This window comes from Pseudophryne corroboree, chromosome 5 (assembly GCF_028390025.1).
Source record: "Pseudophryne corroboree isolate aPseCor3 chromosome 5, aPseCor3.hap2, whole genome shotgun sequence".
NCBI lineage: Eukaryota > Metazoa > Chordata > Amphibia > Anura > Myobatrachidae > Pseudophryne > Pseudophryne corroboree.
The window spans coordinates 458,681,077-458,708,286 of record NC_086448.1 but is presented as its reverse complement, the minus strand read 5'-3'; the positions used below and the strand labels follow the sequence as shown (position 1 = coordinate 458,708,286).

General features: G+C 44.5%; 1 protein-coding gene and 1 long non-coding RNA gene across 3 annotated transcripts in view; one reads left to right on the top strand and one right to left on the bottom strand.

Moving 5' to 3' along the window:
* SLC6A3 (solute carrier family 6 member 3) overlaps positions 1 to 27,210 on the bottom strand; it is a 239,014-nt gene that overhangs the window by 125,842 nt on the left and 85,962 nt on the right. The window contains exons 4-5 of the mRNA XM_063922941.1: positions 5,368 to 5,506; positions 3,285 to 3,419 (exon numbers count right to left, since the gene is read on the bottom strand). Coding sequence (XP_063779011.1) covers positions 3,285 to 3,419; positions 5,368 to 5,506 — 274 coding nt within the window. The remainder of the gene's footprint in view (positions 1 to 3,284; positions 3,420 to 5,367; positions 5,507 to 27,210) is intronic.
* LOC134927867 (uncharacterized) overlaps positions 1 to 27,210 on the top strand; it is a 131,016-nt gene that overhangs the window by 40,243 nt on the left and 63,563 nt on the right. The window contains exons 3-4 of one of the 2 annotated variants that reach the window (XR_010177756.1): positions 3,344 to 3,473; positions 24,939 to 25,024. This is a non-coding gene — a long non-coding RNA (uncharacterized LOC134927867). Of the gene's footprint in view, positions 1 to 3,343; positions 3,474 to 24,938; positions 25,025 to 27,210 lie in introns of those variants that run through there. The other variant, XR_010177755.1, reaches the window with a different exon arrangement.

The window sequence follows — 27,210 nt, the reverse complement described above, 5'->3', positions numbered from 1 at the left end:
AATAGCCTCCAAAAGGTCAGGAACATCCACATGTGAACAACCCTCCCCATCAGCCGTATCTGAGTCAGAACCTGTGGGGTCAGTGTAAGTGCCGTCCTCATCAGACGAGGTGTCAGTGACAGCAGTGGATTATTAGGAGACGAGCGCTCGCTTAGAGGACCACTTGGACTTAGGCGAGCGTTGGTCAGACTTTTTAGTAGTCAAGGACTGGTTCAACTTCTTTAATTGAGCAGATAAATCATCCGCCCACGGCGGGTTAGCTGCAGGGCCCACATACGGTTGTACCGGCATAGGGGGTCCCATAGGGGGTGTTAGTTTATGAACTAGCGTATGCAGAAGCGTGGAAAAAGCGGCCCACGGTGGGTCAGTATGTGCCTCCGTTGTCACAGTCCCACTGGGGGGCAAGGAGCCCCCAGAACCAGAGTCCACAACCGCTATATTCTCCTCATATGTGCCTGTGGCTTCAGCAACACCAGCAGTGTGTTCCGCCCCAGAACCATTACCCTCAGAAGCAGACATGATATAACTTGCAGTATGAGGTAACACAGTACAATTATCAGCAGCACAATATCCCAAACCCAAACCCCTGCGCAGTGTAGTCAGCACTAGCAGAGATAAAGGAGAGATATGGTGACCAAATCACAGAGAAAAATACGTAATACAGTATATCTATGTGAAAATCCTATATTAGATAACACTTGACGCACCAAGCCCCCTCAGGTTATAGAATATAGGGATAGCAAGTTGAGTGAAAGACACGAGATGGACAACACTATCAAATGCACACATAGAAGGTCACAGTTTGTACAATGCAGAGGTTATTACAGACAATAATACTGCACTGGACCAGCTTACACAGCTATATAACAATAGATATAACAGCACACAGTAAGAACTGGATGTACAGTATATCACAGGGTAATTGTACTATAAAACCCTGACTAAATGCACTCTTTCTTAACTATCACTGTCTAAAAAGGCAGGTAGAATACTTAAGTGTCATGTAAAGGCACAGCGCTGACAACCAGGCGGCTTTACATAGGAGGATTTGCCCAAGCAGTCCCAGGAACAGTGAACTGAGGGATAATGGCGCCGCAGACACTGACTGGGAGTCAGGAAAAGACAGATATGCAGCTCCAGGGCGGGAACATTTGCGGGAAATGGCGCCCTGGGGCTGGGGGATGGGCTTCAGTTCTAAGCCTTATCCCCCTTGCTGGCACAACCACCGGGTGCTGTGGGCGATATAAGAAGTGGTTTAGAGAGAAAACCCGACCTGCGCCCATGCCCTGGTGATCTAGTGGGATCGCCTGTACTGCCACAGTGTCCACCGCCAGCGCGCGCGGCCCGCCTCCCACTGACCATGCCGGATCGCGATAAAGACCGGGTCCCGCGCGCGGAAACCACTTACCACCTCCCGAAGCGCGGCCACGCGATCCTGGAGAGCCCCAGCCGTGTGTGTCTAACATTAAGAAAACTGGAGCCTCCGCTGTAGGTACCTGGCAACCAGGGCTCGGGAGTGTACAGCTCCGCTGGGGAGAGCTGGAGCTGCAGCAGTGAATGTCACAAAACATTTACCACCGCTGCTGCCCTTGAAGTCTTCACTTTTTACCTTATAAAAAGCTTTTCTCAGGGCTGCTTGGAGCAGCCCCTCTGTTAAGTGCCTGCTTACTGCAGCACCAACTGACAAACTGAGCTCCTGTGCTGGGAGGCGGGGTGATATAGGAGGCGGCGCTGTGCATTCTGGGAACAGTCAAAGCTTTGAGTCTGTTGGTGCCTCGGATCAAGATCCTACTCTACACCCCATTGTCCAGACTTGTGGAGCCCAGTGTACCTCACAGCAGAAAATATGTGATTGCCTTCTACTGGATACTTAACATCTTGTATATGGTAAAATGTAGAACAGATTTCATAAATGGCCCCCATTGTTGGAATCTACAGCTTGTTCACGCAACTGTAATTCAATGTTAGTCAAGACACCAAGATTTAATAGATAAAGGGTATTTAACATGTGGCACTCCAGCTGCTGTGGAACTACACATACCAGCATGCCAACTGTGGAGTTATGCTGGGTGGTGAGAGCAGCTATGCAGAGTGAACGGAGCGATGTGCTGCTGGGAAGCCACATGCCAGGTGAGCGAGTGTGAGATGTAGCAGTCGGAGACTGGGTACAGCTAGGCCTAGTGAAAGGTGCGGACGCCACAGCCATCTTGTTGCAGTGAGAAACCATTGAAGCTAGTCCCACAAGTGAATACCCCCGCTCTAAGGGTCTGAGTGAGTACACTAAGACTGACTGACCTAAGTCACAGGCAGACCTGACACCCAGCCCAAGTATCCATTGTCACCCGCCATGCAGTGTTAAGAGCAGCATAGCGCCATTTTCACAAGCTAGGGGCCAGTAAAGACTAACCATCTCCTCTGTGCTAACACTGTTGAAACATTAAGGACTGCGTTATTTGAGCAAGTTAAAGTAAATTTCTTTAATTGAAAGAGACTGGGTTTGTTTAACCAAGAGACTCTCATTGTCAAGTGAGTTATATTTGCCAAGAGTTTCTACCATGTCTTCGCTAGCTACACCCCCTTTGAATAGAACTGAGATACACTGACATTATTTACAGCATGTGTGCTACTTCCCCCATTGCAATGCCGTGGCATTACAGAATTCTACAAAGCTCCAACGTAATTTACATATGAAGATCATTATACCTTGGCTAGGAACAGCTAGAAATTTAGTAATTGTTTTTGTTAAATGTGTTTTTTTTATTACTCTTCTCATGACCACATTATAGATTGTAATCTGCCAATATCTGTGATCCCATTGATTGTCTTTTGCATTTTTTAATGATCCATTGTGATGTGAGCTGTAGCCAATTGTCTTCTCTTTACTCTTTGATGCCCAATTCTTCTTGTGATTATCTAAATTTAATGCCAAATAACCAATCATCATCTTCAATCTAAAGTCCATTGCGGCTCAAAAAAGACAACCTGTTGGAATTGCTGACTCACTCCTGTTTCGTATTAATCTATTCTACCTCTCTGAACACAGTACTACAGAAGAAGGTACAGGGAGAAACATTTCAGGGGAAAGGTCTGTAACATAGTCACCCAATACCTGTAATAGCGCTCTCAACCACTTAGACATACTCGCCAACCCTGGGGTGTTGCACTAAGTCTATTGCAGGGCATGCTGGGATGTGTAATTCCACAGCAACTGCAGGGCTGAATCCTGTTGTAGATGTCTTGCATCACTTTAGGACTTGTTGAGGACAGCATATATTTACACTTACCGAAGCCTCACAGAGTTTGAGAAAATCAACACTTAAATATGCTTTTATTCCATCAATAGCTCCTGGGAGAGTAATACCACGTACTAACAGTGCTGTCAAGACAACATAAGGCATTGTGGCTGTAATCCAAACTACCTGAAAACAGAGTCAGATATAAGCCAACACAAAATAAACTGTGAGCAAAACAAGGTATGACATACAAGCTTAAATGCTTTTAGACTTTATACTTTGTAAAGAGAAAATATAACCAAATTACAGCTGTGGCTTAACTGAACGTAACCCATAAACCTATCAATTATACTAAGACTTTGGAACAACTAAGGTACAGTGAGTGTAATATAAACACGAGGTATACATAGCTAAAATGCAAATATTAAAACCCATTTTAAAATATTTCACAAAATAAAATATATAATCTTCATATATATATTTTTTAAATTCTTATTTATTACATTTAGGACCATAATGATTGCCGGAGGCAGCTTGATATCAGTGGGTGGCTTATGTATACTGGGGGAACCTCTTATGTGTTCAACATTTTTCTTCCCTAGTTGCACCTTTTTGAATATACAGTAAGCATTACTTTTTGTACTTTATACATGAAGTGCATATAATAAACATTTACAAAATAATATATAAAGATAATAGAAATTACATTATACATACACTGACTATTAGAAATTTTTTCCAATGTTCATACCAGAGCTGTGATAGTAGAACTCCCTTTTTTGTATGCATAGATATTTTTTAGTCCTTACTCTAAAATATTCTGGACCATTCTGTACTTGTCCAATCTACTGCATAGTTTCCTTATGTGAATGTGCCGCAGCTCAATGTGAGCAGGGGCGGATTTAGGGGTGAGTGCACCCCTAGGCACAACAGTAACGGGTGTTCCCCCACCTGCCTAATTTTATTATTTGAATTGATTGTTTATAAGCCCTCATTTTAGTATAGCCAATTTAATAGAATAATTAAAAAGCCACTATGACTTTTTATTTTTATTTATGTATACATATTTACTAAGTAGGACATCTTACAGGGAAAGTATGTGCATGTCCTACTCATGTACACTCCATTCAGGATAGCATGTGGTACAGTACAGTGGATATATTTTGCAGTTACTGGTATTGTTTGGACTAACAGTACCAACACAAGCATCCAAGTGCTGCTCCCCAACAAGTGCTGCCCTTAGCATGTGCCTCACGTGCCTAATTGGAAATTTGCCACTGAATGTGAATGCTACAATCGGCATATCAAAATAGCTGCTACTACTGTACAGTATTTGCATGCAAAATGTGGCTCATTATCATGGGGTGGAACTATGATTGTGTGCTTCTTGCTAAATGCAGGCCAGGATTACATCACCCATTACACCCACATGCTAAATGGTAAAAAGTTCATATTGCAGAAGAATATATGTACTGTAAATGGGGTGCAGAACGCATGGCAGAGCTACCCATACTCTTCATAAAACAACTTGATTTTTAAATATCCTCATGTTACAGTGATGTTAGCCTAAACCAGGCTTTCCCAACCACGGTCCTTAAGGCACACTAACAGTGCAGGTTTTAGTGATATCCAGGCTTCAGCACAGATGACTTAATTAGTAGCTCAGTTATTTTGATTTAACCATCTGTGCTGAAGCCTGGATATCACTAAAACCTGCACTGTTGGTGTGCCTTGAGGACCGTGGTTGGGAATGCCTGGCCTAAACCTTTAATAGAACAATTCTAAGAATGCAATAAAAACATTAAAAAGGTCAAATCAGACACTTTTAATGAAGATGTCCTCTTAATTGGATGATTTAAAATAATCACCATTAATAAGCAAATTAAAATATAGAATCTATGTTGATTAGTAGGTTGCATAAGTGTAAATGTAGTTTTTAATGTTGCAAGCATGCATGTGCCATGTACAGCTTTTGTACATCAGTATATGACCTTTTATTGCATATTTAATGCATTTTATTATAAGGTAAATAGCAAAGGTCATGCATTTGTTTGCTAGATGCAGAATGTAATATATTAACACACTAATAAATCAATGAATAACAAACATTAGCTTAGAGCAGAATAGTTCTCACCTTGCCAGAAGTCTTTACCCCCTTCCATAAGCTGAAGTAAAGGAATACAATTACAACAATAAGACAGGATGTAAGTTCCCAGCGTGGAAGGCCTAAATCTTGAATTCCTTTGCTTTCATGAAGATGCAAAACACCACGTCTAAAAATATAAAAAAGAAAATTTATACCAAGATAATAACATTTATTTAAAATATAGAATTTCATTCAGATGACAAAATGACATTGATATGTTTTGCTTTTAATAATTCACAGTGTTGCGTTTTTTTTAGTACTGTTTTTATTTACAGTTTGTAATTGCAGAAATGTTCTAATTCGCCTTACTTCTTACAAACATCTTTGTACTTCATTTATACCCCTTTTCCACTAGCTTTAAAAACACGGGTAAATGCGCGGGGGTTACCCATGGTTTTTCTTAGTGGAAACGGCCCCCTCTTCAAATTCCCGGATCAAGTGATCTGGGAATCCTACCCGGGTAGCTTGCCGGGCTGAACACGTGTTCAACCCGGTAAGCTGTGTAGTGTGAACGGAAGCCGTGTTGATGCGACACGGCTCCCATTCACAGTGAATGGAAGGGCGTCGCTGGGAGATGATGTGATCTCCCAGCGCCGCCCCTGCCACGTCACTAGCAGCGCTGTGGGAAAAGGGGGCTCTAGCATGGGTCGCAGCCGTGTCAGGCTCCCGGCTGTGACCCGTGCAACAGGTGGAAAAGGGGTATTAGTGTGACTGAGATAAAGCATACTTGCAAATTAAACTTTAGCTGGGTACACACTGGAGCAATGTTGTTCTAAAATGCCGTTTTGGAACGACATCACTTATATCGTTCAGTGTGTATTCAGGAATGTGCGCTCCTGCGGTTGCTAGCGATGGACACTAGGTTTGATGTGCTGCACAACAAGCCTAGTGTCCGTGGCTAGCATCCCTGTTTATGCTAATGAAGTTCCATTCTTCATTAACATTGTGCCAGTATGTACTGGCAATCCCTGCTGATGGGCATTTGTTCTGATGTCGTACCCAGCTTTAGGCTATGCAGTAATGTGATGTAATGACATATCGCATTGCAGTACACACTACACAATCCACTGTTGTCGAAGTCAAAAATATTACAAAAAGAGAACATACAAACTACACACATTTAAGTCGCTATACTTGCAAATATGCGCAGCGAGCACAGCAATATATGGTAACACACGCATTTACACGGACATGCCACAGAGATGGATTCGACACTTATTTCATACAGTACATAATTATAATAATATCAAGTGCCAGACATCATGATGATTTAAAATTACCTAATGAATTAATGTCATGAATGTGTATTATTTGAACAAAACAAGATAGACCTGTCATATTTACTATTAAAACAACCAGCTTAATGTGTAGATTAATTTGATACTTGTTATTAAGTTGTAGTACATTGCAACACGGAATTATGATTAAATGTATAAAAGCTAAAATCACTTTTATTAGAACAATGGATGTTCCGAATAGGACAGTGGACAGGAAGCTCAGGCCAGCCCCTTTGGACGTCCCCAGGGCTGAGCCTGTTCAGCACATACAAAGAAACTAGTGACTCAATCATGAATGAGAGAGAGTCCCCTCCCCCAGAAACTAGTTAACACATTTTGCTGATCACACAGGAAGGTAGTTCCTGTTTTGGTCTAAGAGTTGCTGTAAGGTCTGAGACGATGATGGAGTTATTGCCAGCTCAGTTCCTGTTTTGGTCTCAGCGTAAGATGGAGTCCCGGCATGATTTTACAGAAAGAGAGAGACATAAGCATTGAGGGGAATGGTATTGTATCGCTGGCCTGTAACTGCATGTAACTGTATGTAATTGTATGTAACTATGTTTTCAGTGGCGGATCCAGGGGGGGGGGGCACTCGGGCCCGTGCCCCCCCTGTCGTTTGTGGCCTCCATCCCCCGTCCCTCCGTCATCGTCCCCCCGGCGCCGCACAGGGAGATGACGGGCGCCCACTGAGATTGTGTTACCAGCGGGCGCCTGTCTCCCTGCACAGCGGCAGCCAGAGGCCGGAGCTCAGTACTGAGCTCCAGCTTCCGGCGCTGTCACTGTGCGGCGTGCACTATGGGAGAGACATCAGTCATGACGTCTCCCTCATAGTGCTGAGGAGAGGACGCCAAGAGAGGAGGAGGACTGCAGAGATCTGGAAGCGGGAACGGGGCTTGGTAAGTATGTTGTGTTTTGTCTTCCTCAGTGCAGCGGGGGCATCTACTGGGGGCAAACTACGTGGGGGACATTACTACTGGGGGCATCAACAAGGGGCATTACTACTGGGGGCATTATTACTGTGGGAGCATCTACTGGGGGCATTACTACTGGGGGCATCAACAAGGGACATTACTACTGGGTGGGGGGGCATTACTACTGGGGGAGCATCTACTGGGGGCATTACTACTGGGGGGCATCAACAAGGGGCATTACTACTGGGGGAATTATTACAGGGGGAGCATCTACTGGGGGCATTACTACTGGGGGGCATCAACAAGGGACATTACTACTGGGTGGGGGGCATTACTACTGGGGGCATTATTACTGGGGGAGCATCTACTGGGGGCATTACTACTGGGGGCATCAACAAGGGACATTACTACTGGGTGGGGGGGCATTACTACTGGGGGCATTATTAATGGGGGAGCATCTACTGGGGGCATTACTACTGGGGGGCATCAACAAGGGGCATTACTACTGCGTGGGTGGGGCATTATTACTGGGGGAGCATCTACTGGGGGCATTACTACTGGGGGGCCATCTATTGGGGCAACCTCCTAGGGGGCATTACTACTGGGGGCAAACTACTGGAGGACTTTATTACTGGGGGGCATCTACTGGGGGCAAACTACTGGGGGACAGTATTACTGGGGGGCATCTACTGGGGGCAAACTACTGGGGGACAGTATTACTGGGGGCCAACTACAAAGGGGCTAACTACTGGGGGCATACTACAGGAGGGCATTACTACTGGCGGCATAACTAAAGGGGCATTACTACTGGCGGCTTAACTACAGGGGCATTACTACTTGGGGGCTAAACTACAGGGGGGCCAAACTACTGGGGGCATAACTACAGGGGCCAAACTACTGGGGGATAACTACAGGGGCCAAACTACTGGGGGCAGTACTACTGGGGGCTAAACTACAAGGAGGGCATAACTACAGGGGCTAAACTACAATGGGGCAAACTACAGGGGGGCATTACTACTGGTGGCTAAACTACAAGCAGGCAAACTACTGGGGGCATTACCACTAGGAGGCTAAACTAAAGGGGGGGTAAACTACTGGGGTCATAACTGCAGGGGCATTACCACTGGGGGCATAGCTACTAGGGCGCCAAATGACTGCGGGCATTACTACAGGCAACATTACTACTGGGGGCAATACGGTCATTGCATAAGGGGCACCACTACTATGGGGTCTATATAAGGGGCACTACCAATACAGTGGACATTGCATAATGAGCGCTACAACTATGGGCATTGTATAAGAAGTGCCACCTCACATGCACCAAAGCCGCACGCAAATGTACTTGTCCCTTCCATGGTCCCCCCCCTATCATTTTCTTCTGGATCCGCCCCTGTATGTTTTAACTGCTTTCTGTGTGAGTTGTATTCATGTAACTATAGGTATACTGTACTTTGTAATATATATTGAATCCATATCCTTTTAATTACAAATATATACTTCAATGAGCTTTGAAACTCAGATAATGTGTGGGTGTATTGTTTTCTCTTATGGAATACAGTGTTTTGCGATGTACAGGGCACTTTTATCATATATGGTAATAAGATGCGCCTGGCATCTGCAATATATATTAGAGCGGGCATTTTAAATATTTGTGAGAAATCAATTTGGCATTCTTACTGTACAATGATGCAAAATATCATCACATGTTTAGTGTAACAATACCACATCATCTGTGGCATCTGACATGCAGCAGATAGAATAGTGCGACCACCCATCAAACAATGAATTATGCACAGAACTCGAGAGCAGTGATGAGTCCAGGTACTAAGGGTGTGGCCAAATTGGGTAGGGGGCGTGCATTACAGGGCATACGGATGCGCAGTCATTTGATAATCGTCCGCTGTGTGAATTTACACAACAGCGATCAGGTCTGAATTAGGCCCTTACTCCTACAGTGCGAAACAAACAGCTGATCGGGGCCAGAGCTGACGTCATACACCCTCCCAGAAAACATTTGGGAATGCCTGCGTTTTTCCTGACACTCCCAGAAAATGGGCAGTTACCATCCCCAATGCCTAGTGATCTAAATTTTTGCACCATTCTTTCACTGTTTGGCATCACACCTGCGCACAGTGGTGCATATGAATGCACAGTCATTTCATAATCGGCCACTGTGCGAATTCGCACAACAGTGATCAGGTCTGAATTAGGCACAGAGTGCGATGGTGTAAGCATTTGTGTATGACATCACTATTACTTGAGACTGGTTCTGCAATCTATGGGTATGGAGACTAGAGTCTTCACAAAAAGCAGGCGTGTTTCGACAGACAGAAGCGATATCTTTGGCAGCACCACAACCACAGTTGCCACATCTTAAGAAAGAGGAGGATCTGCACCAAACACAGCTACTCTAAGAGCCAATGGTGGTCATTCCGAGTTGTTCGCTCGTTATTTTTTTGTCGCAACGGAGCGATTTGTCGCTAATGCGCATGCGCAATGTCCGCAGTTCGACTGCGCCAAGTAAATTTGCTATGCAGTTAGGTATTTTACTCACGGCGTTACGAGGTTTTTTCTTCGTTCTGGTGATCGTAATGTGATTGACAGGAAGTGGGTGTTTCTGGGCGGAAACTGGCCGTTTTATGGGTGTGTGCGAAAAAACGCTACCGTTTCTGGGAAAAACGCGGGAGTGGCTGGAGAAACGGAGGAGTGTCTGGCCGAACGCTGGGTGTGTTTGTGACGTCAAACCAGGAACGAAACTGACTGAACTGATCGCAGTTGCCGAGTAAGTGTGGAGCTACTCAGAAACTGCTAAGTGTCTATTCGCAATTTTGCTAATCTTTCGTTCGCAATTTTGATAAGCTAAGATTCACTCCCAGTAGGCGGCGGCTTAGCGTGTGCAAAGCTGCTAAAAGCAGCTTGCGAGGGAACAACTCGGAATGAGGGCTAATGTTGCTACCACTTGATGGAGGAGATATCATATCTCCTTGCATACTTCAGCACTGCTCAGGTAAGAAAGGTGGGCAGGGTTTGCTGAGTCTATCTCACAGAAGTACCAAAGAGGAATTCTTAAACAGGTACAGTATTTGCATATTTTCGCACATGAGAATCCATGAGTAATCACAGCCACATATGAACTGCAGCCACCTCTGAATGAGGCCCCAGAGTCTCTCACAGCCCTCTAACGATGATGGATTTGTAGTAGCGGCAAAAATGACACCATACAGTTAAGTCAGGGAGTCACTGAATCACTTAGAAACATTCTTGAAAAGCATTCATATTATACCCCACACAGGATTAGAAGTGTAATGAAAGCATTTTACTATAGAGGTCTTTCAAATAAATATATATGAAAGAAGTAAGTAAGAAGACATCAATGGTATAGCACAGGACCACAATTTTAAATCAGCCATCAGTCCGTCACCCAATCAGAGCTCGCGGACCGGCAGCTGCTGCCGGACTGCAAGCTTTGACTGGCTGATGGACCAGTGGCTGATTTCAGGCAGCGAGCCGCCGAAGACAGGACTGAGGGGCAGGAGAGGCGAACGCTGCACTCTCCTCCCCTCACACAGAAGCAGCGGCACTCTGGGGGAATGTGTATCTGGCACTGGTGTGGGGCAGCAACGGGAGCAGGAGGAGAGGCCAGCGGTGGTGAGCAGCGATACAGGGGGCACGTGTATCTGGCAGTCTGGGGGCATGTGTATCTGGCAGTCTGGGGGCACGTGTATCTGGCACTCTGGGGACACATGTATCTGGCACTCGGTAGGCACGTGTCGGTGGGCACGTGTATCTGGCACTGTGGGGGGCACATGTATCTGGCACTCTGGGGGCACGTGTATCTGGTACTGTGGAAGGCACGTGTATCTGGCACTTGGGGCACATGTATCTGGCACCCTGGGGGGCATGTGTATCTGGAACTGTGGAGGGCACGTGTATCTGGCACTGTGGGGGGCACGTGTATCTGGCACTGTGGGGGGCACGTGTATCTGGTACTCTGGGGGCACATGTATCTGGCACTCTAGGTACCACTTGTATGTGGTACTCTGGTGGCACTAGTATCTGGCACTGTGGGGACACGTGTATCTGGCACTGTGGGAGCATACTGTATTATGTGTATCTGGCACTGAGGATACATGTGTATCTGACAACGTGGGGACATATGTGTATCTGGCACTATGGGGGCACATTTGTATCTGACAACGTGGGGGCATATTATGTGTAGCTGGCACTGTGGGGCACATGTGTATCTGACACTGTGGGAGCATAATATGTGTATCTGGCACTGTGGGGGCATATTATGTGTATCTGGCACTTTGGTGGCATATAATGTGAATCTGGCACTGTGGAAGCATATTATGTGTATCTGGCACTGTGGGGGCATATAATGTGTATCTGGCACTGCGGGGGCATATAATGTGTATCTAGCACTGTGGGAGCATATAATGTGTATCTGGCACTGTGGGGGCATATAATATGTATCTGGTACTGTGGGGGCATATAATGTGTATCTGGCACTACACTGCTGGGGTCATATGTATATCTGGCACTGTGGGGCATATAATGTGTATCTAGCACTGCAATGCTGGAGGCATATGTGTATCTGGCACTGCTGGGGGCATATTATGTGCATCTGACACTATAGGGGCATATTATGTGTATCTGGCACTGTGGGTGCATATAATGTGTATCTGGAACTGTTGAGGCATATAATGTGTACCTGGCACTGTGGGGGCATATTTTGTGTATCTGGCACTGTGGGGGCATATAATATGTATCTGGCACTGTGGGGGCATTTAATATGTATCTGGCACTGTGGGGGCATATAATGTATATCTAGCACTGTGGGAGCATATAATGTGTATCTGGCACTGTGGGGGCATAAAATATGTATCTGGTACTGTGGGGGCATATAATGTGTATCTGGCACTACACTGCTGGGGGCATATGTGTATCTGGCACTGCTGGGGGCATATTATGTGCATCTGACACTATAGAGACATAGTATGTGTATCTGGCACTGTTGGTACATATAATGTGTATCTGGAACTGTTGAGGCATATAATGTGTATCTGGCACTGTGGGTGCATATTTTGTGTATCTGGCACTGTGGGGGCATATAATATGTATCTGGCACTGTGGGGGCATTTAATATGTATCTGACACTGTGGGGACAAATAATGTGTATCTGGCACTGCACTGCTGGGGGAACATACGTATCTGGCACTGCTGGAGGTATATAATGTATATCTGCCACTACTGGGGGTGTATGTGTATCTGGCACTGCACTACTGAGGTCAATATGTGTATCTGACACTATACTGGAGACATTGGCCCTCATTCCGAGTTGTTCGCTTGCTAGCTGCTTTTAGCAGCATTGCACACGCTAGGCCGCCGCCCTCTGGGAGTGTATCTTAGCTTAGCAGAATTGCGAACGAAAGATTAGCAAAACTGCTACTAAATAATTCTTTGCAGTTTCTGAGTAGCTCCAGCCCTACTCACAGATTGCGATCAGCTTAGTCCGTTTAGTTCCTGGTTTGACGTCACAAACACGCCCTGCGTTCGCCCAGCCACTCTCCCGTTTCTCCAGCCACTCCCGCGTTTTTCCCTGACATGCCTGCGTTTTTTAGCACACTCCCGGAAAATGCTCAGTTACCACCCAGAACCACCCACTTCCTGTCAATCATTCACAGATCAGCAGTGCGACTGAAAATCGTCGTTCGAACACCAGCAAATCTACTAAGTTTTGTGTTAAATAACTTAGCGCATGCGCTCTGCGTACCATGCGCATGCGCAGTTAGCAACAAATCGCAGCATAGCGGAAATCGGCAACGAGCGAACAACTCGGAATGACCCCCATTATGTGTAAAGTACAGTACTGTGGGCGTTATGTGTAAGGCTGCTAAGTGTGTGTAGAGGGGGTGTGAAAATATATTTATTTATAGTCTGATAATATAAAGTTGCGAGGCCACGCCCACATTTCCAGGAAAAAGGGGGTGGCGCTTTGACATTTTCTCTCTCAGTAGGCTCAACATTTATGGAAAAAAAATACAATGGGCCCAGATGTAATGACGCCCAAGGCATGGTCTTGCCTTGTAAGTGATTGGTGATTGTCCCTTTAAACACGTCCGAGATCGGCCAGCATCTCGCACCTCCAGCAAACTCTGGCATCATTACATAATATATATTTAAATTAAATACAATTCTTTTCTCCCTGTACATCTCTTTTATGTAACTTATTCTTCATTCCAATGCAGTATTTCTCCTTGAATTCAGACCTGGTCGCACGCAGGCTATTTTTTGCACTGCTGCGACCAGGTAATCGCCCCTACAGGGAAGGGGGTAATGCCTTTGCAGTCTGGCGTTCGCTTTTGCAGAGAGCTGCACAAACAAAAAGTTTGTGCAGTCTCTGCACACAGCTGAAGACTTACTCAGCCGCTGCAATGATCCTTGCTGGAGCTGATGTCAGTATCCCCCCCTGGAAACGGCCGGGCACACCTGCATTTTCCCGGCCACTCCCCAAAGACGGTGAGTTGACACCCCCGGACGGCCTCTTCCTGTTAATCTTCTTGCGTTTGCCACTGCAAACGCTTTCTTCGTTCCTTTCGTCGCTGCCCGGTGACGGCCGTCACCGGACAGCAACGTGCCTGCGCATTGCGGCCCTGCACGCACGCGCTGTTCAGACCCAATCAAACAAATGCAGCGTGCGATCGGGTCTGAATGACCCCCAGTATCTGTTATCGTTCCACAATATTTGCCAGTTTTTAATTTTACCCCAATTTTTGACCATTATTTCTTGTCCAAGCCTGCTTCCAATTTCTCTGCCAAACCATTCAATGCCTACCGCTCTAATACTGCCACTTTTACTATATACTTTATACTGCCACTTTTACTACTATCTTTGTCTCCCATGTATACATGCATCTAAAGAGACACCTCTCTCCATGGCAATTGTTCATTGTGTGCCCCATGGTAGTGCTCTACTTTTCTAGTACTATGACGTAATACTGTGTCCCCCGTTCATATTGTGCAGCATGATGGTGTCCTCCAACATTACAGTGCCACTATAAAGTGCCTCCAGGACAGATGTCTAGATGCATCATTACTTGTAGAATGATAAAATTAAGAGACAAAAAGTACCAGCCAATCAGCTCCTAGCTGCCATTTTTCAAACACAGCCTGTAACATGATAGTTAGGAGCTGATTGGCTGGTACTTTTTCTCTCCCTTTTATCACCCTCCAAGTGATGACGCATCAAGCCCATACGTTACAGTGTTCCCCGCTCATATTATGCCATTCTATAGTGACTCCAGTTCATATTGTTCCAGTTCATATTATATAACATTACAGTGCCCTCTAGTTTATATTATGCCACAATACAGTGCCAGGTAAAGAAATGATCCCACACAAGAATTGAATGAAATTCCACAGTTACTGTATACTAACCAACGTTTTGCGTGTTAGGGCATTGAAAAAGTTACCTTAGGGTATTGAAACGCATTGTATTGGAGAACTTTGGAGGGAGACAGGGCCAGGAACGCCTGGTTTTATACATTCACACCCTGTTTGTCTACTTGTTCTGGGTAGACATATCTACACGGTGAGAGTGCAATGTGACCTCATTTATGTTTGTTTTTGTACATTGCAATAAACGATATTACACTATGCCAGTGTCATGGGGTCCCGGGAAGGATAACGGGGAGCTGCGGCCTTACCTCTCCAGGCGCTCTGGCAGGGGTCCTCCAGTGTTGGCGCTGCTCCATGGTGCTGCAACAGGTGCTCTGCATGGCCTGCAGGGTCCTGGCACAGTGTGTGCAGGGCTACGAGGCAGAGTTCACCAGTCTGCAGCACTGTCCATGCTTGGAGCTGGGCGCAGCCATCTTGGATTAGGTCAGCTGACCAGGTTCTTCAACTCACAAGGAGCTTGTGCCTCACGTGACTCTGGCAGCCAATCTGGTCAAGGTTGGGCTTCTCCTGTCTTGCAGGATGCCTGTGAACCTGTAACCAATCAGGTGCAGGCAACTGATATAAAGGGAGGCTCAGAAGGGAATCCAATTGCCAGTGTATTTGCTACTACAGCCAGTCTTAGTAGTAATTCTAAGTGCTCCTGAACTCTACCTATCCTGCTTCTCAGCACTCCAGTAGTATTCAGTCCTGCTTCTGCCTCTAGTATCCAGCACTCTGGTAACATCCAGACCTGTCTCTGCCAATTTAAGGACTTGTGCAGAAATCCGTCTCTGGTCAGCAACTGGATTCAGCAACTCTGCCCGGTGTGACAGTATACACTGGCCACATGGATCCAGCTACTGGCCAGGGGTCAAGCCATGATCTCCTCCAAAGTAATGCTACTCAATTAGATGGATTGGAGAGCACCCAACAACAACTTCTACAAGAGATGTCCAGAAGGCAAGATTCCATGCAGGCCACTATTGCTGCATCTAGTCCTCCATATTCTATACCTGCCAGAGCTCCATGTCCAGTCTCACCGCCCGTTTCTTCAGACCCACAGCTGCAGTTACCTACCCCTAGCAAATTCTATGGGAATCCCAAGCTCTGCAGGGGGTTCTTAAATCAGCATGAGGTACACTTCACGCTTCAAGCCGGGACTTTTCCCACTCAAAAAACTAATGTGGCCTACATAGTGTCCCTGCTTTCTGGCCCAGCTCTGGACTAGGTGTTGCCCTATTGGGAAAGGTCAGACCCCCTACTTTCTGATTACAGTCAGTTCATCTCAACCTTCCAAAAAAATTTTGATGAGCCGGGCCAAGCTACATCAGCCACTATAGAAATCATGCGACTATGCCAGGGATCCCGTTCCGTGAGCCAGTACGTGATCCAATTTCAGACAATAGCATCTGAGCTGTCTTTCTGGAATGGTCTCTCTGAACATCTGAAGGACAATTTAGCAAACAGAGATTTACCATCGAAACTGGATGACCTTATTTCCTATGTAAAATCAAGTTGGTCTCCGATTCAGAGAGAGGCAATTGGAATGACCAAAATTCCGTCCCTCACAACCTCTGGTGTTACTTCATAATAACTTTACACCTCAGCCACCTGAAGAGCCCATGCAAGTCAATAGTGCTCAATTTACCCCAGAAGAATGCCTCAAGCGTCGTTGAGAGAATTTATGCCTTTACTGCGGGAATCCCGGTTATCTCCTGGCTCACTGTTCCGGCTCCTAACCAGTACCGGAGAAGCCAGGTTGGGAGTAGTCATAAATTATCCAAATGCAACTGAATCCATTCTAATGGTCACCTTAGTCCTTGAACATGTCACTAAAGATATTCCTTCTCTCCTAGATTACGGAGCAGCCGGGAACTTTATGTCGGCCTCTCTTGTTTAACACCTTCAGCTTCTTATAAAACCCCTGGAACAGAACATCTCTCTCACCGCTATAGACGGAAGAAAAATCGCCAGCTGGATAGTTACTCATCGCACTCTTCCATTACATCTTCAGATCGGAGCTCTTCATATAGAACAACTAGAATTTCTAGTGATTCCAGAATCCTCCCATGAAATCTTCCTGGGTCTTCCCTGGCTCAAATTAAATAACCCTCATCTAGACTGGAAATCGATGCAAGTAGTCTCCTGGGGAGAGTCCTGTCATCAGACTTGTCTTTCCAAAGTCAAGCCTCTGTGGTCAATCCTTCCTCCTAAATCCTCTCAACTACCTGTTCCCTATGTCACCTTTCTAGATGTATACAGCAAAGCTGGGGCCAATGTTTTACCTCCTAACCAGGAATGGGACTGCCCCATCTACTTAGTTCCTAGAAAGATTCCTCCTCATGGTCGAATGTATCCATTATCATTTCCAGAGACCCAATCTATGTCTGAATAAATCTGGGAGAATGTAGAGAAGGGCTTTATCTGACCCTCCACCTCACCTGCTAGAGCTGTTTTTTTCTTTGTCAAGAAGAAAGATGGATCACTTCGACCTTGCATCGACTACCGTGCCTTGAACAATATTACCATCAAGAATCGTTACTCTCTCCCATTAAGTTATTCGACAGTGTCAAAGGTTCCACCATCTTTTCCAAATTAGACATATGAGGAGCTTACAATCTCATTCAAATTCGAACTGGGGAAGATTGGAAGACAGCCTTCAATACTCGGGATGGGCACTAAGAGTATTTGGCTATGCCCTTTGGTTTGAGTAATGTGCCCGCGGTCTTCCAAAACTTTGTGAATTATATTTTTCGGGATCTATTGCTCAAATCTGTGGTTGTCTATCTGGATGACATATTAATCTTTTCTCCAGACCTGGACTCACATCGTAATAATGTCCAAGAGGTCCTTCAATGTCTTCGCAAGAACCGCTTTATATTGCAAACTGGAGAAATGTCTCTTAGAAGTCTCATCCGTTCCTTTCCTGGATTACATAATTTCAGGTTCCAGATTAGGGATGGACCCAGAGAAGGTTTGAGCTGTTCTCAACTGGACTCAACCCACCACCTTGAGATCCATACAATGTTTCATCGGCTTTGCAAACTATTACCACAGATTCATAAAATTATTTTCGACTCTCATTGCTCCCATTACAGCCTTAACTTGGAAAGGAGGAAATCCAACATCCTGGTCTACAGAAGCGCTAGCAACCTTCCAAGCATTAAAACAGACATTCACCTCTGCACCCATCCTTCACCAGCCTGATCTCGATCAACTGTTTATTCTTGAGGTTGATGTGTCCTTGGAAGCAGTGGGTGCAGTATTGTCCCAAGAATTTGAGAAGAGGTCTGTACTACCCTGTGCTTACTCCTCCAAGAAGTTTTCTCCTGTAGAAATTACACCATAGGTGAACAAGAGCTTTTAGCTGTTAAACTCGCCTTGAAGGAATGGCACTACCTATTAGAAGGAGCAAAATTTCCCATTACAGTTTTTACAGACCACAAAAATCTCACATACCTAGAAAATCTAGAGTGTCTTATTCCAAGATTATCACGTTGGGCCTTGTTTTTCTCTTGCTTTAATTTCTCTTTATCCTACCGACCGGGTTCTCAGAATGCCAAAGCCGATGCCCTCTAGAGATCTCAGAATGCCAAAGCCGATGCCCTCTCCAGATCAGAATGCCAAAGCCGATGCCCTCTCCAGATCTTTGAATGCCAAAGCCGATGCCCTCTAGGGGAAACATCTGATCAAAATAAAGACTACCCAGTTTTAAGTCCAGTAGTTTTTTTGGCACCATTCAAGTCTCTGTACCCATTGGGAAAAGTTTTTTCCCATCTAACCTTTGAGAAAGTCTTTTACATTGGGCCTATGTTTCTCCTTCTTCTTGACATCCTGACATCCAGGAATACACAAAATGATGGAAATCTTACAATGTTCCTACTGGTGGCCATCAATGAGACAAGATGTCAAAGAACTTGTTTCTTCTTGTATCCTGTGTGCTCAACATAAAACTAGCCATCAACCTCCTGCTGGTCTCCTTCAATCTTTGTCTATTCCGCAGCATCCCTAGACACATATTTCGATGGACTTTGTTTGTGATCTTCCACCTTCAAACGATTACAATATCATTTAGGTCGTCATTGATCGTTTTTCTAAGATGGCTCATTTCTTTCCTCTCAAAGGCCTACCTTCTGCACCAGAATTATCTCAACTCTTCATTTCCACAATCTTCAAACTACACAGATTACCGACTGAAATTGTATCTGACCGCGGGGTTCAGTTTGTGGCAAAGTTTTGGAGGTCCCTGTGTTTAGCCCTGCAAATCAAATAAAAAAATGTCACCGCCTATCATCCTCAAACCAATGGCCAGACTGAGAGAGTCAATTAAGACTTAGAATCTTTTCTCTGTCTCAATCTTACTCTTTCTCAGGATAACTGGATTGAATATCTCCCGTGGGCAGAGATTGCACATAGAAACTTAAGAAGTGTCTGGAGGCCACCCAAATGGAGGGGGGTAGTGTCATGGGGTCCTGGGGATCATTGCGGGGAGCTGTGGCCTTACTTTTTCGGTGGGGTCCTCCGGCAGCGATGTGGCTCCATTGTGCTGCATCAGGTACTCTGCACGGCCTGCAGGGTCCTGGCACAGTGTGTGCAGGGCTACGAGGCAGAGTTCACCAGTCTGCAACACTGTCCATGCTGGGAGCTGGCCGTGGCCATTTTGGATCAGGTCAGCTGACCAGGTTCTAACCACTCACAAGGAGCTTGTGCCTCACGTGACTCTGGCAGCCAATCTGGTCCCTAGTTGGGCTTCTCCTGTCTTGCTGGATGCCTGTGAACCTGTAACCAATCAGGTGCAGGGAATTAGTATAAAGGGAGGCTCAGAAGGGAATCCAATTGCCAGTGTATCTGTGTATCTGCTATTACAGCCAGTCTTAGTAGTAATTTTCTGTGCTGCTGATCTCTACCTATCCTGCTCCCTAGCACTTCGGTAGTATTTAGTCCTGCTTCTGCCTATACTATCCAGCACTCTGGTAACATCCAGATCTGTCTCTGCCTCCAGTACCCAGCCATTCCACACCACCCTCTCCGTTTTGCCCTGCTTTGCAGTCCTACAGGTAATGGTAACCTGGTTCCGTTGTGGTCTTCCCAGTTCAGACAGTTACCTGCTCTTGTGGCCCACCTCACTGCTATCTCTTCCTGGACAAGGATCTACCTCCACTAACCACTCTCACCACCGTGCACCTACATGTGCAGAAACCTCTTTAAGCCAGCCCGACTCCAATTTAAGGACTCTGTCCAGAAATCTGGCTCTGGTCAGCAACCGGATTCACCAACTCCGCCCAGTGTGACAACCAGTTCTTATTCCATGTTGATGGGGATTAAGAAGTCACCAATGACAAAGGTGAAGAAAGGGAGAGCTGGATTGTTAACCCTATAAGACATAACCTTCTCCTGTTTATGCGATTATTGTCTACCTTACTAGTAGACATTTATTTTTGGTACGAGTCTCTTTTACACAAAGTGCTTAAAGAATTCAATAGGATTTGTTATTGTAAGTGGCTATGATGAATAAGAAGCAAAAATTAGGAAACACTACCCGTGGCTGAACGCCTAAGTTGTGCCATGCATCTCACGCTATATGGAGGAAGTAGGGAAAGACACATTTGTAATGTACACTAAAATTATAAATTCTAAAAAAAATATGAGATGAACTAATAAATGCAAAATCTATTTAATTATCTCACAAATCCCACAGGCTTCACAATGCACCAATACAAAACTTTTATTAAGGCAACTTAAACATTTGCTTCAACGTGTTAAATTTAAAATTGTAGCAAGGCTCATTTCACTCTCTTTGAGTGTTCACTCTCTTTAACTTCAGGTCTTCTTTAGAGCAGTATCAGAGCTAACCTAAAGGTCCAATAATTAAAGGTAATCATTTTTACACCAACTCTCTGCTCATCCTCCAGCCACCTCTCTCTGCAAAATATTTAGCAAACAATATTTGAAAAATATTTTTTTCGATAGAGATTTGCTCTCCCAAGCAGATCCGAACCGAGTCCAAATTTTGTGTTTGGGATTGCAAAAATTACATGATTTTAGCTGTTTTTATAAATTTGTAATAATGATTATCAATTTTTTAATAATTTTAACCAAAAAACAAACAAAAACAAATCTTAACCAAAACACTTTAGACTATGGTTTTGCCAAAACCAAAACACAATGATGAATTAGAACCAAAACCAGAAAAATGGGGTCTGCGCACATCTCTAATTTTCTGGGATCAACCACAAATACAAACAAACTCATTGGTGTATGAGTAACCACAGCAGATCTCAGAGATATCTTCTGATATCCCCCCATTGTTAATTGCAAGAACAGCACGTTAGGTTTCTATGGGGCCTCTAAAATGACATATTCTGGAGCTTGGATCCAATAGCTAACATATTCAGAAGATATCATTAGCCATTGTAGCTCATGAGCTACTGTACATACTCAGACACACTCAGATACTGTACAAGTGCCACATATCAAATTAATCAGAGCAGTCTCATGAAACGGTTTTGTTGTGAATAAGATGCACATTTGTGCACAAGCTGATTTGAATGGGACCTGGCACACCAAGAAGGGATGTTTGGTGTGACTGCCGCAACAGTGTAAGATGACACATCTGTCGTTAGCAGATACAAGGCGGGTTGTACTATGCATCACATCGAGGCTGCTATAGATCCCGCCATTTATCATGTACATACCAACAGTAATAACGCTGATATGTACCTAGAAATGTGATTAAAATCATAAAGGACAGCTCTCCTGATAAGTTTACAGGACTTCTGACTGCAGTTTTTGGATTTTTTGCGCCATTTTCCTATTAGTACATGATAGTGAAGAGTTAATGATAGTGATGTAGAAAAAACTGTAATGTATGTACAGTATGTACTGTATTGGGTGAACGGGCCGATGATTTTATAGGTGTGTATGCAGAACCACTGCAGAAAAGTTAGCTGATAAAGGGCTTATAACACTCCTGTAACACCCGAGATCGGGAGTTCACATAGTGATGTACATCTGATACCACCAGGGCTATATTAACCCATGGTCGGGCCTCTAGGCTTTTGAGTATTTCAGGCCCCATTCGGCACTTCAAACTTCCACCTCACTATAGTTGACGTTTGGGAAGCAAAGCTCACTCCATCACTTACACTTTCACATGGACACCAATACCCAGTTGAAATAATATTCCGCTGATCTCTTTTCTCACAGAACAATCATTCTTCCTTTTCCTTTCTCTTCTGTGTGCTATTGGTCAGCTGTCTCCCCCCCCCCCCCCTCCATTGCCTCAAAACAAACCTCAGCTGACTATGAGTGTGCCTCAGAAGAATGCGATTGCACTGTGATTGACAGTGGCGGCTGTCGGGGGGGGAACGACGCAGCATTTTGGGGGAGTGCATAAGATGTCACGTTGTGTGGCATTATATGCAGCCGCTGCAAAGCAAAAGAAGGCGGCAGAGCGCCTGCATATGCGGCTTAGTTGCATATGCAGGGGGGTTCCTTAGTTTGCCTGGTCTGCAATGCAGTCGCAATTGCATTGCGATCGGATCACTGGATGGCACTTTGCATGTTGGAAAGCAGCATTTGATAGAAAGCAGTAGCAGATTATATTTAGCAGAATCTGCCACTGAACCGGAATGAGGTCCTATATATTGTAGTGAGAGGGATTTAGAAATTGCTCTGCCTACTTTAAACAACCATGCAATGCTGGCAATAGACATGACGATTTGGGTTGATTTTGTCACGATCCTCACTGTAGTTCTCATATTTGGTGACTTACCCCTGCTATCTGTCCTGGATCCTGTGTCTTTTTGCTCACTGAGATAAACAGAGTTCTCAGTCTCACCAGTAACCAGTCCGGCTTACTATCTCGCCAGTAACCAGCCCAGTTCCAGTCTCACCAGTAACCAGTCCAGTTCTCAATCTCGCCAGTAACCAGCCCAGTTCTGCACAACTCCAGAGAACCTATTTCATAGTAACCTTGAGTACACAAGCACCTACCCCTGTGACACTATATCCAGTTCAATCTCACCAATACATTCACCATCCTGCTATCAACACCAAGTCCCTGTTGATCCAGTGGTCAGGATATGGCTTCCTCTGCCGAGGCCCGGGTTCGATCCCCGGTCAGGGATTGCTCCTTCTTCTCACTGAATCATACAGACCACCCTAATATTCACATAGTGCTCCAGTCACCCGCACAGACTTCACTAACACCGGGTTCACAAAAAACCACAGTCATGACAGATTTGTGGTCAATGGTTGAGCAATTTGTGATCGATTTGTGTTTCAGGGTCTAAATCACACATTTACTAGCAGATGATTTTTAACATACTTAAAAAAAATTAAAGAAAATCATCTGCTAGTAAATGTGGAATTCAGACCCTGAAATACAAAATCAACCAAATATTGACCCAGATCGACTTTCTTCACATATTGTCTTTAAAAGGATGTAAAAAAATCATCTATTAGTAAAGGGTTTGGTATGTGTGACCGGTGGTCATGAGACCATTGACCACCATACCGATGTTGGGATCACGGCTTCAAGATGCCCAGCACAGGTTCTATTCCCACTCTATGGGTGTCGTGGACACCGACAAGATGGAATAGTCCCTGTTAGTCAGCATGACAACTATCAGGATTGTTAGGGGGCTGGATCCCGGTGTCGGTATTGTGACCGGCGGTCACACAACTACATCTCATTAGTTAGGCTGACCATATTATCCCCTTAACCTGGGACACTCATGAATTACACAGATTCTGTGGCTGACTGACTACAAGCCTGCATTTTACCTGGTTTTAAGCAGCCACAGAACCTGTGTAATGCATGAGTGTCCCAGGTTAAAGGGATAATATGGTCAGCCTACTAGTGATGAGCGAGGTTCGGTTTTACTCGGTTCTCAAAACGGCATCTTATTGGCTATCCAAAACACGTGACATCCCTGAGCCAATAAGATGCCGTTTTGAGAACCGAGTAAAACCGAGTAAAACCGAGTAAAACCGAATCCGCTCAATAAGTAAATGTGTGATATAGACCCTGAAACACAAAATAGATCAAAAATTTACCAAACATCGACCAAAAATCTATGAAATCCGACTTTTAGTAAATATACCCCGAAGTGTCCTATGATAGAAAATTATGTACAGCAAGTAAAACTTTCACTAATAGGGGGATATCCATTTACCAGCAGTAAGTTACTGCTGCAGCTAATAGCTTTGGCGCGGCACATACTATTAGCACTGATGCCAGCGCTTAGCCTCCGATGTCAGTACTTATCGGGGGTTGGTGAAGCAGCAAAACCAAATCTGCAATAAGTGGACATTTTTTGCAGCAAAAACTCCATCAAAAATACATTGGTCCGTGGCTTTTCGCGGATCTTCTGTATTTTCGGGTGATAAGGGAAAAGTTTTCACCTGCAAAAAAACAGTGTCCTACTCCTAATTGGATGTGGTGAAAAAAAATCTGCTATAAAAAACAATGGGGTTTTCACAGGCAAAAATTTTTGGGGGACTAATAAAACAAAATTATCTCAAATTCTCAAATACACAAAACTATTTCACACCACAGTAGATTACAATTATTTTTTAAGATAATGTTTTGATCCCTTTTCTTATAATGTAAAATAGTGATCCTATAACTCTGTTATTTTTTTACTGTAATCCAATATACCATTCCAGTGCTTACATAAATTATACAACAACTAATTTTCCAGCCATTAAAATATTTTTCTACAATTATGGAATGCAATGCATCTTTACCAACTTGATTGTCCTTATATAAGATTTTTTTTAGCACATTTGTCAACCATATATATTGATCTTAAAGAAACTAAGATATCAAACGTATGCTCGAGACAGCTGCTAAGAAAACGTGTGTTTTTTTCAAATGTTTATTACGGAGTAACTGTTTTTCATACATTTGTTTGCTCACTTTTAGTTGTACACCTTTTTGCTGATATGGTCACTAAGCTAACAAATTTAGCAGCTATCAAAGTCAAACAGATTCCAGGAAAAGGCATTGATACCTCTAAAGAACTTCTCCACCTCTCTAAATCAGACATGATGGTAAACATGTAGCAGCTACACATCAAAACCTCATGACAGCTGCAACATCTGCTGCGGGAAAGGATTAGCACAACAAAAGCACATCTTTCTGGGCATAAAAGACCAGATGTCAAAAAGTAACCATCATAGTTTGGATAGGAGACTGATGATGTTTTCCATGCCTACAAAAAGTTTTACTAATTTAAGTAGTAATATAAGTAATGCTGTGGCTGTGTATACTTATGGAAAGGTCTATGCATCACATTCATCACTTTAACAACATATAAGGTTTGCTCATATTAATGGTTTGGGTAGTTATCCAAAAAGGATGACTAATCTCATAGTAAACAGGTTCTTCAGCACTATCACATAAAGTAAAGCTTTAGGACCCTATTTAGGTTGGATCGCTAATCTTGCTAAAAAGCAGTTGCTGCGATCAAATAATTGCCGCTTATGAACAGAGAAAAAATGCTCCATTGCAGAAATTGCAAATGCATCACAATGCGCAATTTGATCACATAACCATATGAAAATAGCTGAAGAGTTTTCCACCTGCGCCAGGCAAGGTCGTCCACAATTCGGCATATGCAAGATGCTGGAAGTGGTCATCGCTGACGTCAGAGACCCACCCGAAAAATACCTTGTCACACATGCGTTTTTACAAACACACCAACAAAACGCCATGGGGGTAAATTTACTAAGGTGGGAGATTTTTAGAACTGGTGATGTTGCCCATGGCAACCAATCAGATTCTACTTACCATTTATCTAGCTGCTTCTAGCAGATAATAGATATAATCTGATTGGTTGCCATGGGCAACATCACCAGTTCTAAAAATCTCCCACCTTAGTAAATTTCCCCCCATGTTTCTTCACTTAAAAGCTGGCTTCCTGTCAATCAACATGCTAGTGCGTTGAAGCACAATGCATTTGCAGAAATAATCGCTAATCGTAGATGTGCACGTGCAATGTGAACACTGCGCATGCGCGGTGGTTCGATAATTGGCCACATTGCGATTCTCAAATTGTGCAATACAACATGAATATGGTCCTTAGTGAGACATGGCAAGTTTTCAATAAGCCTTGCATCATTTATAGATAACAAACCATTAGGGAAAAGCACAGCACAGTGTGCCTTAGAGAGTGATAAAGTACCAAGCAGTCAACTCCTACAGTAACTGCATACCTCCCAACTTTATTGGCCGGAGATTAAGGACACTGTGCATGCTGAAGGATCATGCACACTGGCTAAGAGGCCGGAGCCTCGGGTGGAAGCGGTGGTGCCTTGTGGCAGGGGCAGGTTTAGGGGTAAGGCCTAATTTTATTATTTTCATTGCTTGGTTGTAAGTAGAGATGAGCGGGTTCGGTTTCTCTGAATCCGAACCCGCCCGAACTTCATGTTTTTTTACACGGGTCCGAGCGACTCGGATCTTCCCGCCTTGCTCGCTTAACCCGAGCGCGCCCGAACGTCATCATCACGCTGTCGGATTCTCGCGAGGCTCGGATTCTATCGCGAGACTCGGATTCTATATAAGGAGCCGCGCGTCGCGGCCATTTTCACACGTGCATTGAGATTGATAGGGAGAGGACGTGGCTGGCGTCCTCTCCGTTTAGAAATTAAAATAGATAGGAGAGTGAGAGTGAGACACTTCATTTACTTACTGGAGCTTAGGAGGAGTTATACTAGTGACTGATGACCAGTGACCTGACCACCAGTGCAGTTTTATAATTTATTATTATTTAATAATCCGTTCTGTTCTTGTTCTCTGCCTGAAAAAAACGATACACAGTGACTCAGTCACACTCACATACCATATCTGTGCTCAGCCCAGTGTGCTGCATCATCTATGTATAATATCTGACTGTGCTCACACAGCTTAATTGTGGGGGAGACTGGGGAGCAGTTATAGGTTATAGCAGGAGCCAGGAGTACATATTAAACAGTGCACACTTTTGCTGCCAGAGTGCCAAAGCCAGTGTGACTGACCACTGTGACCAGTGACCTGACCACACTGACCACCAGTATAGTATATTGTGATTGAATGTCTGCCTGAAAAAGTACACTCGTCGTGTGACTTGTGTGGTGTTTTTTTATTCTATAAAAATTAAAAAACTCATTCTGCTGACAGACAGTGTCCAGCAGGTCCGTCATTATATAATATATAC